At 45.5% G+C, this 16,056-nt stretch overlaps 1 protein-coding gene across 2 annotated transcripts in view; it reads right to left on the minus strand.

Moving 5' to 3' along the window:
• Positions 1–16,056, minus strand: part of LOC139381926 (spectrin beta chain, non-erythrocytic 1) — a 122,543-nt gene that overhangs the window by 22,321 nt on the left and 84,166 nt on the right. For both annotated transcript variants that reach the window (XM_071125788.1, XM_071125787.1), the window contains 11 exons: positions 11,242–11,438; positions 10,280–10,392; positions 9,898–10,085; positions 9,145–9,262; positions 8,583–8,741; positions 7,944–8,246; positions 7,581–7,734; positions 6,455–7,325; positions 5,461–5,598; positions 4,559–5,315; positions 138–340 (listed from right to left, as the gene is read on the minus strand). In XM_071125788.1, coding sequence (XP_070981889.1) covers positions 138–340; positions 4,559–5,315; positions 5,461–5,598; positions 6,455–7,325; positions 7,581–7,734; positions 7,944–8,246; positions 8,583–8,741; positions 9,145–9,262; positions 9,898–10,085; positions 10,280–10,392; positions 11,242–11,438 — 3,201 coding nt within the window. The remainder of the gene's footprint in view (positions 1–137; positions 341–4,558; positions 5,316–5,460; positions 5,599–6,454; positions 7,326–7,580; positions 7,735–7,943; positions 8,247–8,582; positions 8,742–9,144; positions 9,263–9,897; positions 10,086–10,279; positions 10,393–11,241; positions 11,439–16,056) is intronic.

Here is a 16,056-nt window from a genome sequence, read left to right on the forward strand (position 1 = left end):
TTTAATCTAAGCACATAACATCGCTGCCATAATTATCACTGGAGTAAAACACATTCACAAGATGGCTACCACAAAATCAGCCCCAGTTCTCCAAATACAGAATATTTGTATAGCGCTTTTTACAAAGCATTCAATACCTCTCATCGATAGAGTCCACTTTCTCCTGGATGCGGTCAGCATTGATGTTTTTGTCACTGACCAGTCTGCGTCCGGTGTCCACCACGGCATTGATCTTCTCCTCGTTGGCGTCCATGGTGGTCATGAAGTCCTCCTGCTTCTTAATGGCTCCCTCTGCCCCCTCCAGAGTCGTGGGCATCTCAGTATGGGCCAGCACGTACTCCTGCGAGAGAGAGAGGAGGGCGAGAGGGAGGGTGGGAGAGAAGGAGAGGGTAGTAGAGGTGTTAGTGAGTGTGCCATTCGACACTTGATCAAGAACAAGCAGGTGACTCTCGTATACTGTAGCCTACTTGTAGCATAGTAACAGCTGACATGGTGTTTCTCTCAGAAATCTTTCTAGAGGACTGAGCCCACACTGGGTGTGTGCGTCTGATTGGCTCTGATGTGAGTGGCGGTGCTGAACAGGGCAGTGATGTCCAGTCAGACAATGATCTGACTAATAGAGCCTCTGTTAGCATCGCACTAATAATGAGAGCGGGGTTCAATCCCTCAGCTAGACCACACAGGAACGCACACACACCCTGACACATGCACACACACACACACACACTTTCTTTTTTAACCATTTGCATGAGAAGGAGGACATTATTTCACCAAAGTTGAGTAGACTCCAACAGTGTGATGCATGTGACGCAATCGCTAGTCGCAGTATAAATAAAATAAAATGCTATTGGTCACATAAACGTATTCAGCAAATGTTATTGCGGGTGTAGCGAAATGCTTGTGTTCCTAGCTCCAACAGTGTACAGTATCTAACAACAATACACAAAGTTAAAAGTAAAATAATGGAATAAAGAAATATATAAATATTAGGACATGCAATGACGGAGTGGCATTGACTAAAATACAGTATAAACATACAGTGCCTTGCGAAAGTATTCGGCCCCCTTGAACTTTGCGACCTTTTGACACATTTCAGGCTTCAAACATAAAGATGTAAAATTGTATTTTTTTGTGAAGAATCAACAACAAGGGGGACACAATCATGAAGTGGAACGACATTTATTGGATATTTCAAACTTTTTTAACAAATCAAAAACTGAAACATTGGGCGTGCAAAATTATTCAGCCCCCTTAAGTTAATACTTTGTAGCGCCACCTTTTGCTGCGATTACAGCTGGAAGTCGCTTGGGGTATGTCTCTATCAGTTTTGCACATCGAGAGACTGACATTTTTTCCCATTCCTCCTTGCAAAACAGCTCGAGCTCAGTGAGGTTGGATGGAGAGCATTTGTGAACAGCAGTTTTCAGTTCTTTCCACAGATTCTCGATTGGATTCAGGTCTGGACTTTGACTTGGCCATTCTAACACCTGGATATGTTTATTTTTGAACCATTCCATTGTAGATTTTGCTTTATGTTTTGATCATTGTCTTGTTGGAAGACAAATCTCCGTCCCAGTCTCAGGTCTTTTGCAGACTCCATCAGGTTTTCTTCCAGAATGGTCCTGTATTTGGCTCCATCCATCTTCCCATCAATTTTAACCATCTTCCCTGTCCCTGCTGAAGAAAAGCAGGCCCAAACCATGATGCTGCCACCACCATGTTTGACAGTGGGGATGGTGTGTTCATGGTGATGAACTGTGTTGCTTTTACGCCAAACATAACGTTTTGCATTGTTGCCAAAAAGTTCAATTTTGGTTTCATCTGACCAGAGCACCTTCTTCCACATGTTTGGTGTGTCTCCCAGGTGGCTTGTGGCAAACTTTAAACAACACTTTTTATGGATATCTTTAAGAAATGTCTTTCTTCTTGCCACTCTTCCATAAAGGCCAGATTTGTGCAATATACGACTGATTGTTGTCCTATGGACAGAGTCTCCCACCTCAGCTGTAGATCTCTGCAGTTCATCCAGAGTGATCATGGGCCTCTTGGCTGCATCTCTGATCAGTCTTCTCCTTGTATGAGCTGAATGTTTAGAGGGACGGCCAGGTCTTGGTAGATTTGCAGTGGTCTGATACTCCTTCCATTTCAATATTATCGCTTGCACAGTGCTCCTTGTGATGTTTAAAGCTTGGGAAATCTTTTTGTATCCAAATCCGGCTTTAAACTTCTTCACAACAGTATCTCGGACCTGCCTGGTGTGTTCCTTGTTCTTCATGATGCTCTCTGCGCTTTTAACGGACCTCTGAGACTATCACAGTGCAGGTGCATTTATACGGAGACTTGATTACACACAGGTGGATTGTATTTATCATCATTAGTCATTTAGGTCAACATTGGATCATTCAGAGATCCTCACTGAACTTCTGGAGAGAGTTTGCTGCACTGAAAGTAAAGGGGCTGAATAATTTTGCACGCCCAATTTTTCAGTTTTTGATTTGTTAAAAAAGTTTGAAATATCCAATAAATGTCGTTCCACTTCATGATTGTGCCCCACTTGTTGTTGATTCTTCACAAAAAAATACAGTTTTATATCTTTATGTTTGAAGCCTGAAATGTGGCAAAAGGTCGCAAAGTTCAAGGGGGCCGAATACTTTCGCAAGGCACTGTATATGTGATAAGTAAAGCAGTACGTAAACATTATTAAAATGACTAGTGTTCCATGTCTATGTACAGTATATAGGGCAGCAGCCTCTAAGGTTCAGGGTTGAGTAGCCGGGTGATAGCCGGCTAGTGATGGCTATTTATTAACAGTCTGGTGGCCGTGTGATAGAAGCTGTTTTTCAGTCTCTCGGTCCCAGCTTTGAAGCACATGTACTGACCTCGTCTTCTGGATGATAGAGAGGTGAACAGGCCGTGGCTCGGGTGGTTGATGGCCTTGATAACCTTTTTGGCCTTCCTGTGACATCGGGTGCTGTAGGTGGCCTGGAGGGCAGGCAGGCGGTGTGCCCCCGGTGATGCGTTAGGCAGACCCTACCACCCTCTGGAGAGCCCTGCGGTTGCATGCGGTGCAGTTGCCGTACCAGGCGGTGGTTAATACAGCCCGCCAGAATGCTCTCAATTGTACATCTGTAAAAGTTTCTGAGGGTCTTAGGTGCCAAGCCAAATTTCTTCAGCCTCCTGAGGTTGAAGAGGCGCTGTTGCGCCTTCTTCACCACACTGTCTGTGTGGGTGGACTATTTCAGATCGTCAGTGATGTGTACGCAGAGGATCTTGAGGCTTTCTACCTTCTCTACTTCGGTCCCGTTAATGTGGATAGGGGCGTTTTGTTGACGTTGACGGAGAGGTTAATTTCCTGCCACCACTTCGCCAGGGCCCTCACCTCCTCCCTGTAGGCTGGCTCGTCTTTGTTGGTAATCAGGTCTACTATAGTTGTGTCGTCTGCAAACTTGATGATTGAGTTGGAGGCGTGCGTGGCCACGCAGTCATGGCTGAACAGGGAGTACAGGAGGGGGCTGAGCCTGCACCCTTATGGGGCCCCTGAGTGGAGGACGGAGGTGTTGTTTCTTACCTTCACCACCTTTAGGCAGCCCATCAGGAAGTCCAGGACCCAGTTGCACAGGGCGGGTTTCAGACCCAGGGCCTCGAGCTTAATGATAAGCTTGGAGGGTACTATAGTGTTGAAGGCTGAGCTATAGTCAATGAACAGCATTCTGACTTAAGTATTCCTCCTGTCCAGATGGGATAGGGCAGTTTTCAGTGCGATGGTGATTGCATCATCTGTGGATCTATTGGGGCGGTAAGCAAATTGAAGTGGGTCTAGGGTGTCAGGTAAGGTGATTTGATCCTTGACTAGCCTCTCAAAGCACTTCATGATGACAGAAGTGAGTGCTACGGGGCGACAGTCATTTAGTTCAGTTACCTTTGCTGTCTTGCGTACAGGAACAATGGTGGACATCGTGAACAAGTGGGGACAGCAGACTGGGATAGGGAAAGATTGAATATGTCTGTAAACCCTTTAGCCAGCTGGTCTGTGCATGCTCTGAGGACGCGGCTAGGAATGCCGTCTGGGCCGGCAGCTTTGCGAGGGTTAAAACGCTTAAATGTCTTACGTCGGCCACGGAGAACGAGAGCCCACAGTCCGTGGGAGCGGGCCGCATCGGTGGCACTATGTTATCCTCAAAACGGGTGAAGGTGTTTAGCTTGTCTGGAAGCAAGACGTCGGTGTTCGTGACGTGGCTGGTTTTCCCTTTGTAGTCCGTGATTGTCTGTAGATCCTGACACATAAGTCTCGTATCTGAGCCGTTGAATTGCAACTTCACTTTGTCTTTATACTGACATTTTGTCTGTTTGATTGCCTTACGGAGTGAATAACTACACTGTTTGTATTCAACCATACTCCCAGTCACCTTGCCAGGGTTAAATGCGGTGGTACGTGCTTTCAGAAGTCTCCTTGGACACTGTGCCACCCAGTCTATCCAATATATTATTTTGCTTAGTTCTCACTAACATTGTTGTGAGCCAAATGGAGTCTGTACTGTGTAATGTAATGTGATGTTACCTGGTTGTTGAGGAAGGCTTCAGCCTGCTTGGTATCCCTGAGGAACAGCTGGTGGGCATGGGACTGGGACAACAGGTTCTGACGGTTCTCCCACATCTTGTGCAGCTCGTTCCAGCCTGTGTCCAGGGCCTGCAGCCTCTGCCTCAGGAACATGTACTGGGCGTCCGTCTGGCCCTGGGTCACCATTTCCCCCATGTCCCTCATCTTCTGGTAGTCCACTTCATAGTTGCGGATCTCGTTCTTGATGCCCTCGTGCTGCGCCAGCAGCTTTTCGGCCTCCGTCAGTGTGTTGGGCATGTCTTCTGAAGCGATGGCCGTCTGGGTCTTGGACAGCCATGACTGGAAGTCATCCAGCTCCCGGAGGAACTGCTGCAGCTTGCTGGCCTCGCCCAGGGACTCCTCGCGGTTCTTCAGGGTGCCCTTCATCTCGTCCCACACTCCTGTGATCTCCCCCAGGCGACCCATGATGCCCTGGGCCTGGTCAGGGTGCTCGGCTGCAAGGTGCTCCCCCTCCTTCCCCAGTTCTCCTAGCTTGTCCTCGATGGCGGTCAGGTCACGCTCCATGCCGGTGAGCTTGCGCTGCAGGGCCATGACCCCGGCCAGGTCATTGCCCAGCTCCTGGGTGGACTCGATCACCTTGGTCTTCTCGCGGATCCACGACTTGGTCTCGTTACACTCCAGGTGGTAGTTCTGTACACCCAGAGCTGAGTTGAGGGAGTCTTTCTTCAGGTCAACTAGGTCACGGAACTGACTCCATCTAGAGAGATGTAGAAACACACACAGTCAGGGAACACTACTTTCCCACTAGAGGTTATTAACTGAGGTTAAGTGTAGTTGGTGATGAGGTTGATGTAGGGTGTTACTATACCTGGTGTTGAGGTTGATGTAGGGTGTTACTATACCTGGTGTTGAGTTTGTCCTGTTGGGCTTTGATCTCCTTTTCACTGGGGTGACCACTGTGGATGAGTTGCCTAGCAATCTGGTTTACCACGGCAACGCGTGAGGCTTGGTTGTTCATCTCTGGCTCCAGACTTTCAAACCTGCGAGGGAAGAGGGGGTAGAAAAGGGGAAGGAAGATGAGGGGGAGGAATAGAGGGAGTGGGAGGATGATGGTGTAGAGAGGGGGAGTTAGAGAGGGAGAGGTAGAGGAGTAGAGGTAGAAACGGTAGAGGTGGTAGAGGGAATGAGTGTACTGTACATAAACATATGGAAACAATGTAATCTTAATGTAAATCCTGTTAACATGCTTTGTTTCCAGCTGAACAATAATGTCATGTTCCAGTTGCCAGTATATCACACAGAAGCTAAGCCAATGAAACAGGAGTCTGGGAATGATTCCATGCGGTGCACTGTGAGTAAACAGTGTGGAGGGGGAGAGATCATTTCAGACCAAAGACACACATTGGAGTAAACAAGCCATTGAACCTCTGTCCAAAACACTTAGCAAACTGAGGACAAGTGCCTGTTTCTTCTCAGTGTGGGAAGACTTTAGAATGATTGGCTTTAAAACATTGTGGGCTCTGTTGTTAAGTGGAACGTGAATTATAGGAGTCTAGTTCCCACACGTTACACTAGCGGCCCACCCGTGCTTGCATAAAAAGTGTTAGTTTCACACATCCCTTTCACTGTGCTACATTCCAATGGCCAATCAAACCGCCGGGAGAACATTCATTTCATTCTAGCTGTCACAAACATACAAAGTTACTGCAAACATGACGGGAAATATTCTTACAACTCATTTTCTTTGCAAAGTGGTTTCACTGAGGGAGTTATATGTCTACACAGTCTGCCTCAAGAGAATGGGTTTTCCTGAAATGAAAACAGCAAATCTCCAAATATATCAACTGACATAATGCATCTGGACTGAATAAGCATGGTTAGGCTGGTTGTCTTTACCTGTGCTGAACAACTTCCAGATCCTCCAGTTTCTCTGGTATCTCCATACTGTTGAGCCACTGCTCCTTCTCATCGATCCACACCTCACAGGCATCCGCCTCGCTGAACATCTTGTAGAGGGCCAGGGCATCCTGTAGGGCCTGCTTCCTCAACCGGGTCAGCTCAGCCACCTCCTTATAGCGCTCCTCGATGCCCGACAGGCGCCCCTGCACCTCCTCTGAGCCAGTCTGTTCCCCGGGCAGGGTTTTGGACTGCTCGTGCAGGGCGTCGATGACGGGTCGGTAGCTGGCAATCTCCTCGGCCACATCCTTGTGCTTCTTGACCAGGGCCTGGGTGGAGAACTCGTCGTGGCCCACGTCGGCACTGGACACAATGCGGAGAACATCCAGCATCCAGGCGTCGATGTCGTCGGCGTCAGCCTGGAACTGGTGCAGGTTGCAGGCCTCCTCCAGCCGGGCCTTCCTAACGGCAGATAGCCTCTCCAAGGCCGCCCACTGCTCCTGGATGTCTTGGATGCGCTCACGGATCTTGTCGGCTCCGAAGTGGTCGGCGGCCACCAGCGCCTCTCCCTGCTTGATGGTCTGTTGCAGGTGGCCGGCGCGGCCGATCATCTCATCCTCGAAGGCGCGGTGCTGGCTCAGCAGACGCAAGGTGCCCGTCAGATCCTTACCGCAGTCCTCCGAGGACAGGATCTGCTCTTTCTCACGGATCCAGCCCTCCTCCTCGGCCATCTCCCAGAAGAACTTCCAGAGGCGGCGGGACTCCTCCAGGCGGGCGCAGCGATCGGCGGCCAGCTGGCTCAGCTCTGCGTAACAAAACTCCATGTGGGCCACTCGGTCCCGGATCACCTGGGGGTCACAGGGCTTGTAGCCTAAAGAGGGGACAGGAACACATCATAATTATTAGCGCACTTGTATCATTTAAACTGAGAATACAGGCTTTAACTGACAAAGATCAAGTACTTATTTTGCTGACAGGTGGCAGCATTGGCTTGGATTTTATAACAGGCTATACCCTTTCAGGATACAATTAATCTCACATCTCTTAGCCTACAGGTATCACCCACAGAGAGAGTATAATCACATACCACCCAAAACCGACTGTAATCCCAGAACATGTTACTCACCCTCTGCATCAATGGCGAACTTCTGAGCGTTGTTGTTGACGGCTTTGACGCGGTCGGCCTGGATGGCAATATCAGCCTCCACCAGAGTGTGCTTCTGCAGCAGGTCCTCCACTCCCAGCAGGTGTTTCCCATAGTCCTGAGACAGCAGCAGCATCTGAAGATACAGGACACATCTCCAGGGTCAGGAATGCCACAGGTCACTGGGGTCAATAGTGGGTAATGTAACTAAGAAATAGGCAATAGCTCTTACATCACAAATATGTGACTGTGTAAGCTACTGTATCAAGACAATTCTTACCCCACCATCCAACCAAAGTCCCCAATCGATCCCTCCACCAACATCACCAACATCATCTTCCTCACCTTCATCTCATCCATCCAGTCCATGATGTAAAGCATCTCTTGGAAGACCCTCTGCAGGCCCAGGTTCATCTCCAGCCGGATGCGCCGGGCCTTCAGCAGCTCCAACAGGTACTCCCACAGACGCAGCACGTTGTCCTTCCTCGCTGTCACGCGCTTGATGTCATGGTAGTTCTCTGCCTCCAGCTCCTTGGCCACGGAGAGCACTGCTTGCACACGCTCCTCGTAGGCGCCGATGTCCGTCTCGATGGCCTCGTGCTTCTTGGTGGCGGCCTCCACCGCCTGCAGGTCAAAGCCAAAGTTGTCCTGAGGGAGGGCGGAAGAGGGGGAGAGAAAGAAGGAGTGAGGAGAGTTACAGGTTTGTATCTAACTGCTAAGCAGTGACATAATCTCCATCCAGTAGTTTATGTTTTTAGAACTAGCAGGGATATTAAATGGGTCAAGATCATGAGGTTAAATCAGGGGAGAGTAATTACTTCATTGTACATTACTCTGTATGACCACAAGGGAATGCTATGAACCAATAGAGTTAATGTAGACAATACAGTAGGAGTGGCGTCATCGTTAGTGTGTACCAATAGTGTGTGTGTATCAATGAGCGTGCAGCATTAGTGTTTTCATGAGTGTATGTGTGTGTGTTACCTGTGAGACGAGCCGTTGGTTCTCACTTAGCCAGGTCTCTCTCATGGCGGCTTTGCGGTCAAAGCGGCGGGCCAGCTGCTCCAGTTTCTCCTGACGAATCAGCTCAGTCCTTAGAGCCAGCTCCCTCTCATGCTCTGACTTCTCCAGCCTCTCCCAGGCCTGACACACACACACACACACACGATCGAGTAACAGTCACACAGGTGCCTGGTACAGAACTCTATGGACCTAATACATCTACTGTATTAAACCTGTTTTAACTTGTCAAACAACTAAACCCACCTAGCAACTGCACCAACTAAAACCACCGAGCAAATAAATCCACCTAGCAACTAAATCCACCTAGCACAAAGCAAAGTAAAGCTTCCTGTCATCAACTATACCAAACTTACAGAAACCATGTCTATCTATTAAATCTATTTGAACCCACTGTCGATCAGCTTACCGACCTTAAACTGTCTGTCAATCACCTTAATCCATTCTAATTGAGGAAGCGCATATTGGGTTTCTGAGTGTATGTTTCGAGATAAGAGCCTGTTCTTTAAAGAGCAATAGGTCTCACCTTGTTGATGTCTGAGATGAGTTTTCCGTCCCGCGGGATGTAGACCTTCTGATTGTTGGCCCTCATCTTGCTCTGGATGGTGAAGAGGAGAACCTCCAGGTTGCCTTTCTCAGTGAACCTGACAGAAACAGAAACAATTTTAATTTTGAGCGTAAACCTTACTGAGGAGAGACTGAGTGGAATTTGGCTAATCTCCCTAATGGCTGGTGGCCTTTTGACTTTTGCGTTGAGCCATCCAGCTCCATCTGTCAACATAAAGACCAGCATTATTTTTTCTGCCCGTAGTCCAAGGACCGTAGTCCACAGAGGGAGAGGTATTTTGTCGGCAGTAGGGGTGACATTGTTGCCTCTGTGGAAATGGTGTCAGAGTCCATTTCAACAGGCTGAAACATCTGTCTAAGCAAGCTTTACTTTTAGCCACTTCTCAGAAATAAAAAAATGTATTCTGAAAAAGCTCTGACGAATGCCGACACGAAGCTTGAATAAAAAAAGTGATACTAGCAAGAGCAGTGTGCCAAGAGGCATTAGTTTACCATGAATCTGATACAACTCTATATCAGTAATAGGGTACACATCTAGAATCCCTGACAGTTTCAGTTTAGTCCTTGGTGAGTCAATTTTGGGAATTGATACTGTAATGTAACAGTAAATTACAAGCTGCTGTGTGGAACATAGGTGGAGGATATGATGTGAGACTTTTTAATTCCGCCATGTAAGTGTGTGTGTGTGTGTGTGTGTGTATGTGTGACTCACTTGGGCGGCTTTTCGACGGTACGGTAGGTGTTGAAGGCCTGGAGCTGTTGCTGCACCCCCACTAGGGAGTTGGCAAACCTGCGGTTGTTGAGGATGATGATGGTCTGTTCAATCCATTCCAGGAGGTCAGAGGCCAGACTCTCATATTTCTGAATCATGTTATCGGTCTCAATGGCATTGTCCAGCACCTGGGAGATAAATGTGGTGAATCAGTATAACAGTACATACATTATATACTGATTACAGCTACATCGGTGAGAAAGTTCAAATATAAGGCCTTGTCATTAAGTAAAGGGAATGATTGTGCTTGGAGAAGTACAGGACAAGATACTTTGTTCTCTTGTGATCCAGGTTGTGGAAGACGCGAACTCTGACCCCTCACCTTCCCAATCCGTTTTCCCTCCACCTTCAGGGCCTTCATCTTGGAGAAGTAGTGGTAGTAGGTCACAACATAGGTGATGATGGACTTCTCATCAGGGTGGTCCACGCTGATATCTGTAGAGGTAACGAACACGCACAATAAGACTCAGACATAAATGGCTTTGACAGCCCCATGTTTCCCTAATCTACAGACATCAACAGAGGGCTTGGCTTCCGCCCTGCTCTGCTGAGAAAAATAGAATTTATTTGAGGGAAAATTGATTTAGTAGCTATGTTTAGACGGAGGCGGTCGGGGTAGAGGGGCTGCTATGCTCGGAAGCGTTCTGATGCCTGCGTCTCTTTGTTCCCCATACTGCAGACCTCTGAGAAAGCATGCTGAGATCTCAGAACCACCGCTTACTAAATATTTAACACAGCCATTACTCTGCCACGCTTAAAAAGAAAGAGCTCCAGCGGTGAACATTGCCTTTCTGTTTGTACCCGTCACCCTCCAATAATGGGTCTGTCAGCCACCCGATAAAGACGCGACCCAGAAGTAGCGGCCTGTCAAACTACACATGATGTGGTTTCTGTAAGTGTTGTTCAGTAGTAACAGTTGTCAGGTTTCCATGTATTCATACCGGGATAATATGGCATTCTTTAAGGGCATAACTGGGTGTCAGGTGAAAATGTCTGGGTATAAATGTACTATCATAATGGCATAAAGCACTGGCAGATGCACGAGAGGCAGGACTAGAGTACAGTATGCTTCAGCAGTGTAAGCACCTCCTCCAGCCTCCTACTGTGCTGTACACTGTATGTGTTGTTTTCACCAGACTATGGAATTCCAGGACTATGTAAAACAGTACAGAGTCATGTGCCGATGAGTATATTCAGAGTATGTAATGCATAATGAAGTATGTGCGTGTTCACGTTTCCATGTGTGTGTGCATGTGTGTTTGCATGTGTGTACTCTGTACTAACCCTCTACGTCCAGTAGCTTGTGGAGGCCCAGGTGTTGCTCTGCCAGGTTGAAGGCATTCTGCAGGTTGTGGTGGGCATTTGACTTTTTCAGCTTGTCAAAGTCTATCAGGTCAGGTCTGTGTTTGTGGAGGATGGCGTTGAAAGCCATGCCATCCCTCCAGCTGGTGCTGAAGTTGTGAATGTTTACGTTGGGATATCTGGAAAACAGACAGAACACATAGGTTAGGGAAATAGAGCTCGTCAGCTTGAAGTCCTAAGAAACCTAAATGAGTTACCTCTGGTTGGTTCAGCCATTCCTATGGGGGGAAAGAATAGAGTTTTGGGATAAACGCCGAAAAATAAGGTCTGAGGTTAACACAGATTTAGGAGATCTTATACGTTTTGTTCTAGGAGATAATGTCAGCCAGTTAACATGACCTTATGAATTATGAGGACTTATGTACTTTGTGATTTTTTTATTTATTACATAAATGCTTCAAAATTCACAAAAAGTTACGTTAGCCGATCTCATAGAAGAAAACATATACACAGAACAAAAACATAAACGCAACATGTGAAGTGTCGGTCCCGTGCTTTATGAGCTGAAATAAAAGATCCCAGAAATTGTCCATACGAACAAAAATATTATTTGTCTAAAATGTTTAGCACAAATTTGTTTACATCCCTGTTAGTGAGCATTTCTCTTTTGCCAAGATAATCCATCCACCTGTGTGATATATCATGAAGTTAATTAAACAGCATGATCATTACACCGATGCACCTTGTGGTAGAGACAATAAAAGGCCACTCTAAAATGTGCAGTTTGTCACAACACCACAGATGTCTCAAGTTGAGGGAGCATGCAATTGGCATGCTTACTGCAGGAATGTCCACCAAAGCTGTTGCCAAAGAATTGAATGTTTATTTCTCTGCAATAAGTCGCCTCCAAAGTAATTTTAAAGAATTTGGCAGTATGTTCTACTGGCTTCACAACCACGTGTAACCACGCCAGCCCAGGACCTCCACATCCGGCTTCTTCACATGTGGGATCATCTGATGGGGTGCTGAGGAGTATTTCTGTCTGTAATAAAGCCCTTTTGTGGGGAAAAAACTCATTCTGATTGGCTGGGCCTGGCTCCCCAGTGGGTGGCCTATGCCCTCCCAGGCACACTCGTGGCTGCGCCTCTGCCCAGACATGTGAAATCTATAGATGAAGGGCCTCATTTATTTATTTAAATTGACTCGTTTCCTTAAATGAACTGTAACTCAGTAAAATCTTTGAAATTGTTGCATAAATATTTTTTGTTCAGTATAAGATCTGAGAAGCCTGTGTTTATCACAGACCTTACTTTCGCATTTATCCAAAAACCCTACAGAAACTCCATGCATTTGCCCATAGACTTTGGGCATCGAACCATGGAGTTAGTGCCAACAAAAATATGCCATTACTATTGCTCTCTATATGTTGATTGTGTATGAGCCTACTGTTGACTAAACGACAAACTCACATTGTCCGTCAACATTTTTTGATGGCAATTTGGAGGGACCTTTGTTGTTCTTCAATCATCTAATAATAATCAAATCAAATCTCCTGCATCCAACTCCCTCATCAATGAAACAGATGGCTTTTGAAAATGTGTTCCACCTACCTACCGTATGTTCCAAATAAGTTTCAACTGACACCAAACACAATGCCTTTCTTTATTAAGCATCTGTTTAACTAAAGTCATTTTACCCTGATGTGTCATGTTCTATTTGAAGCTGGGCATTAGCAGTGTTAGCTTTGTTAATGAGTGAATTGACTTATTCAGCATGTAGCCCGGGGGCTGTTAGTGCTGCTGATGTTTTAAACAGCCTGACATTTAGGCCGTGATGTCTGATGTGACACCCTCGTGTGATTTCAGAGTCGTTCCATGTCATTTGAGCAAGCCATGACACCCACCATCTCAGATTGTTCTGAAATGGTTTCTATAGTTAGACTGGCATTCCTGAAACATTATTTTGTTCTCTGAGAAATTAAGCTAATTTATTGCACCCAAATAGGCAATTTTAATTTATAGGATTCAGATAATATTCAATAGTTATCCCAGTCTATAAGACATGAGGAATCCCCCAAAATTGTCATAAGCTACCTACGGACCACACACACCCCATGCCAATCCCACCCCAGCAACCAATATACTGTATCGGTTCTCTATGTTTGACAAGTAGTATGAAGCTTCAGCTTGGAGTATTGCTTCTCCATACTATATAATGTATTACCTGTGAATCTGGTGATGTTTTTATCCCCCTGTTCAGAGAAATTAGTTATTGAAGTCACTTGCATTATTTACCTTAAAATAGTGAGAAAGTACCAGGGTTTGACCACTAGATGCTGCTGTTCTGGATATACCGCCACAATCTTTTATACATTTTCCTGCTTTCTTGTGTGGCACAACATTTCCTTTGCAATTTTTGGTAGAAAACCAATAGATTCGACTCATGATGAAAATACATTGTGTGGTCATCCTAACAATTCAGGTCATTGTCTAGTCCTCTATGAAAGCAAATCAGTTTGTCAGGAAATGGCCCCGTTGCGTGTGGTTTATTCCCTTCAAAAAAGGTCTGTATTAGTTACTATTGGACCATTCATGGTGAACAAGCAAACTACAAGGCTACATCAAGTTCTAATGGTTCCAATATTATGTTCTCTAATGGTCTTCAATGGTAAAAACCAGAGGTGTTGACTTGAGTCACGTGACAGATTTTGTGACTTGAGACATGACTTGGCTAAAAGAAAAAACACTTGCCACTTGACTTTGTCTTCAGCATCTATGACTCATGACTTATCTTGGACTTGAACTGCATAACCCGAGACTTGATTTGTCATCTTGTGCACTATGTAAGCATTTCTGTCCTTTATATACGAGTGCTGTAGGTTCTGTGCGTTCTGTTCTGTGTCGTGACCAATCAGATTCATGGAAATCACAGGTCTAGGAAAGCGTGTGCTGCTCCACTGACCTCCGGTATTTATTTAGCAAAGGTGATAACACATCATTCCCGACATACACAAGCAAGAACTCTTCACAGCTGCCCTACACCTAAACTGTATGCGAAGAAAACAAGTCGATTTCTCAGTCTGATCAACTAGGCTACTGAGAACTACTGCAGCTGCATAGGCTACAGCCAATGCGCCCTGTAACGTCTTGCCCTCTGGCCAGGGTAAACAAAATGGTAATGTTATGTAGCCAATTTATAGCCCATTTATTTGTGTTAGGAGAAAATGTGATCAAATTTGGTTTTGGCTATATTCAATCTAGGGCTGGCTGGCTAGGCTGACCTTTATAATCCAAAATTATTAACTGAAAGTAATCAAACACAATACTGATTATATAAACACACTGAGTTACTTTTGAATTGCAGTTGCATAGGCCTATATGATGCAAACCTGCATAAAGAAAGCTCAGCCCTGTGAGTTCTATTGTCCAATTGCAGTGGTTGTGTCTGTGAAAAGGAAAAGTGTTGTTTTAAAATAAAATTCATATTAACAAGTACAAGGCTGCTGCAGTTTGACAGGGTTTTCATCCTCCCTAGGTCCAGGAGTTTTTCCAGAATTTCTTTAAAACCACGTGACCTGTTTAGAACATATCTGTATACCTAAGCAACAGGTACCCTAGTAGTTAAGAGCGTTGGGCCATTGACTGAAAGGTCAATGGTTGAATCCCCGAGCTGACTAGGTGAAAATATCTGCAGATGTGCCCTTGAGCAAGGCACTTAACCTGAATTGCTCTGGATAAGAGCATCTGCTAAATGACTCAAATGTCAATCTGGTCCCACTCCCATCATTGCCCTTATAAATACCTTTTTACAACTACAAATGAATCACTGTCAGACCATATAGGGTCCTGATTTATACTTGGTTAGGTTTTCAGATTAGGAAAGGCTCCGGACACCAGGGAAAACACATTTTCCCCACCACTTTGGGACCTGGGGGGGGGGGGGTCCAAAATCACTGCTGCATTGACATTGCTACAGAATTGTCATAAAACACTTGTGGAACATGGGACTTTACTTGATAGTTAATATATACTTTGTCCCATATGTGGTAAATAAACACACACTGCATAGTATTTTACAATTGATATTGAGTTGTGTTGGGTTTAATAGTAAACGGCACTAACCACAATACATATAAAGCAGTTTCCTGAAACGTTGATTTAAACAAATAAGACTGCCATGCAATTATTTTATCAGAGTTGTCACAAAATTTGAATCCCTAGAGATGGCCCCTAGAGATAGTCCCTAGAGATAGCCCTTTTAGAAAGCGTCCACTTGTTGAACTATTCAAGGAGAGTTGGGTTGAAGCATTAGGTTGCTAAGAGAAGGACAAACTGAATTGATTTCGTGGATGACTGACTTGATGACCACACTGTTTATTTTCATAAACAGCCAAATCTGATGAGCCAAATCGATCTATTTAATAAACACAAGAGACCAGCAGAATGGATAAAACAGTGTGAGAGTAGCAGAATGGATAAAACAGTGTGAGAGTAGCAGAATGGATAAAACAGTGTGAGAGTAGCAGAATGGATAAAACAGTGTGAGATTAGCAGAATGGATAAAACAGTGTGAGAGTAGCAGAATGGATAAAACAGTGTGAGAGTAGCAGAATGGATAAAACCGTGTGAGAGTAGCAGAATGGATAAAACAGTGTGAGAGTAGCAGAATGGATAAAACAGTGTGAGAGTAGCAGAATGGATAAAACAGTGTGAGAGTAGCAGAATGGATAAAACAGTGTGAGAGTAGCAGAATGGATAAAACAGTGTGAGACCAGCAGAATGGATAAAACAGTGTGAG

Source organism: Oncorhynchus clarkii, chromosome 23, assembly GCF_045791955.1.
Source record: "Oncorhynchus clarkii lewisi isolate Uvic-CL-2024 chromosome 23, UVic_Ocla_1.0, whole genome shotgun sequence".
Taxonomy (NCBI): Eukaryota; Metazoa; Chordata; class Actinopteri; order Salmoniformes; family Salmonidae; genus Oncorhynchus; species Oncorhynchus clarkii.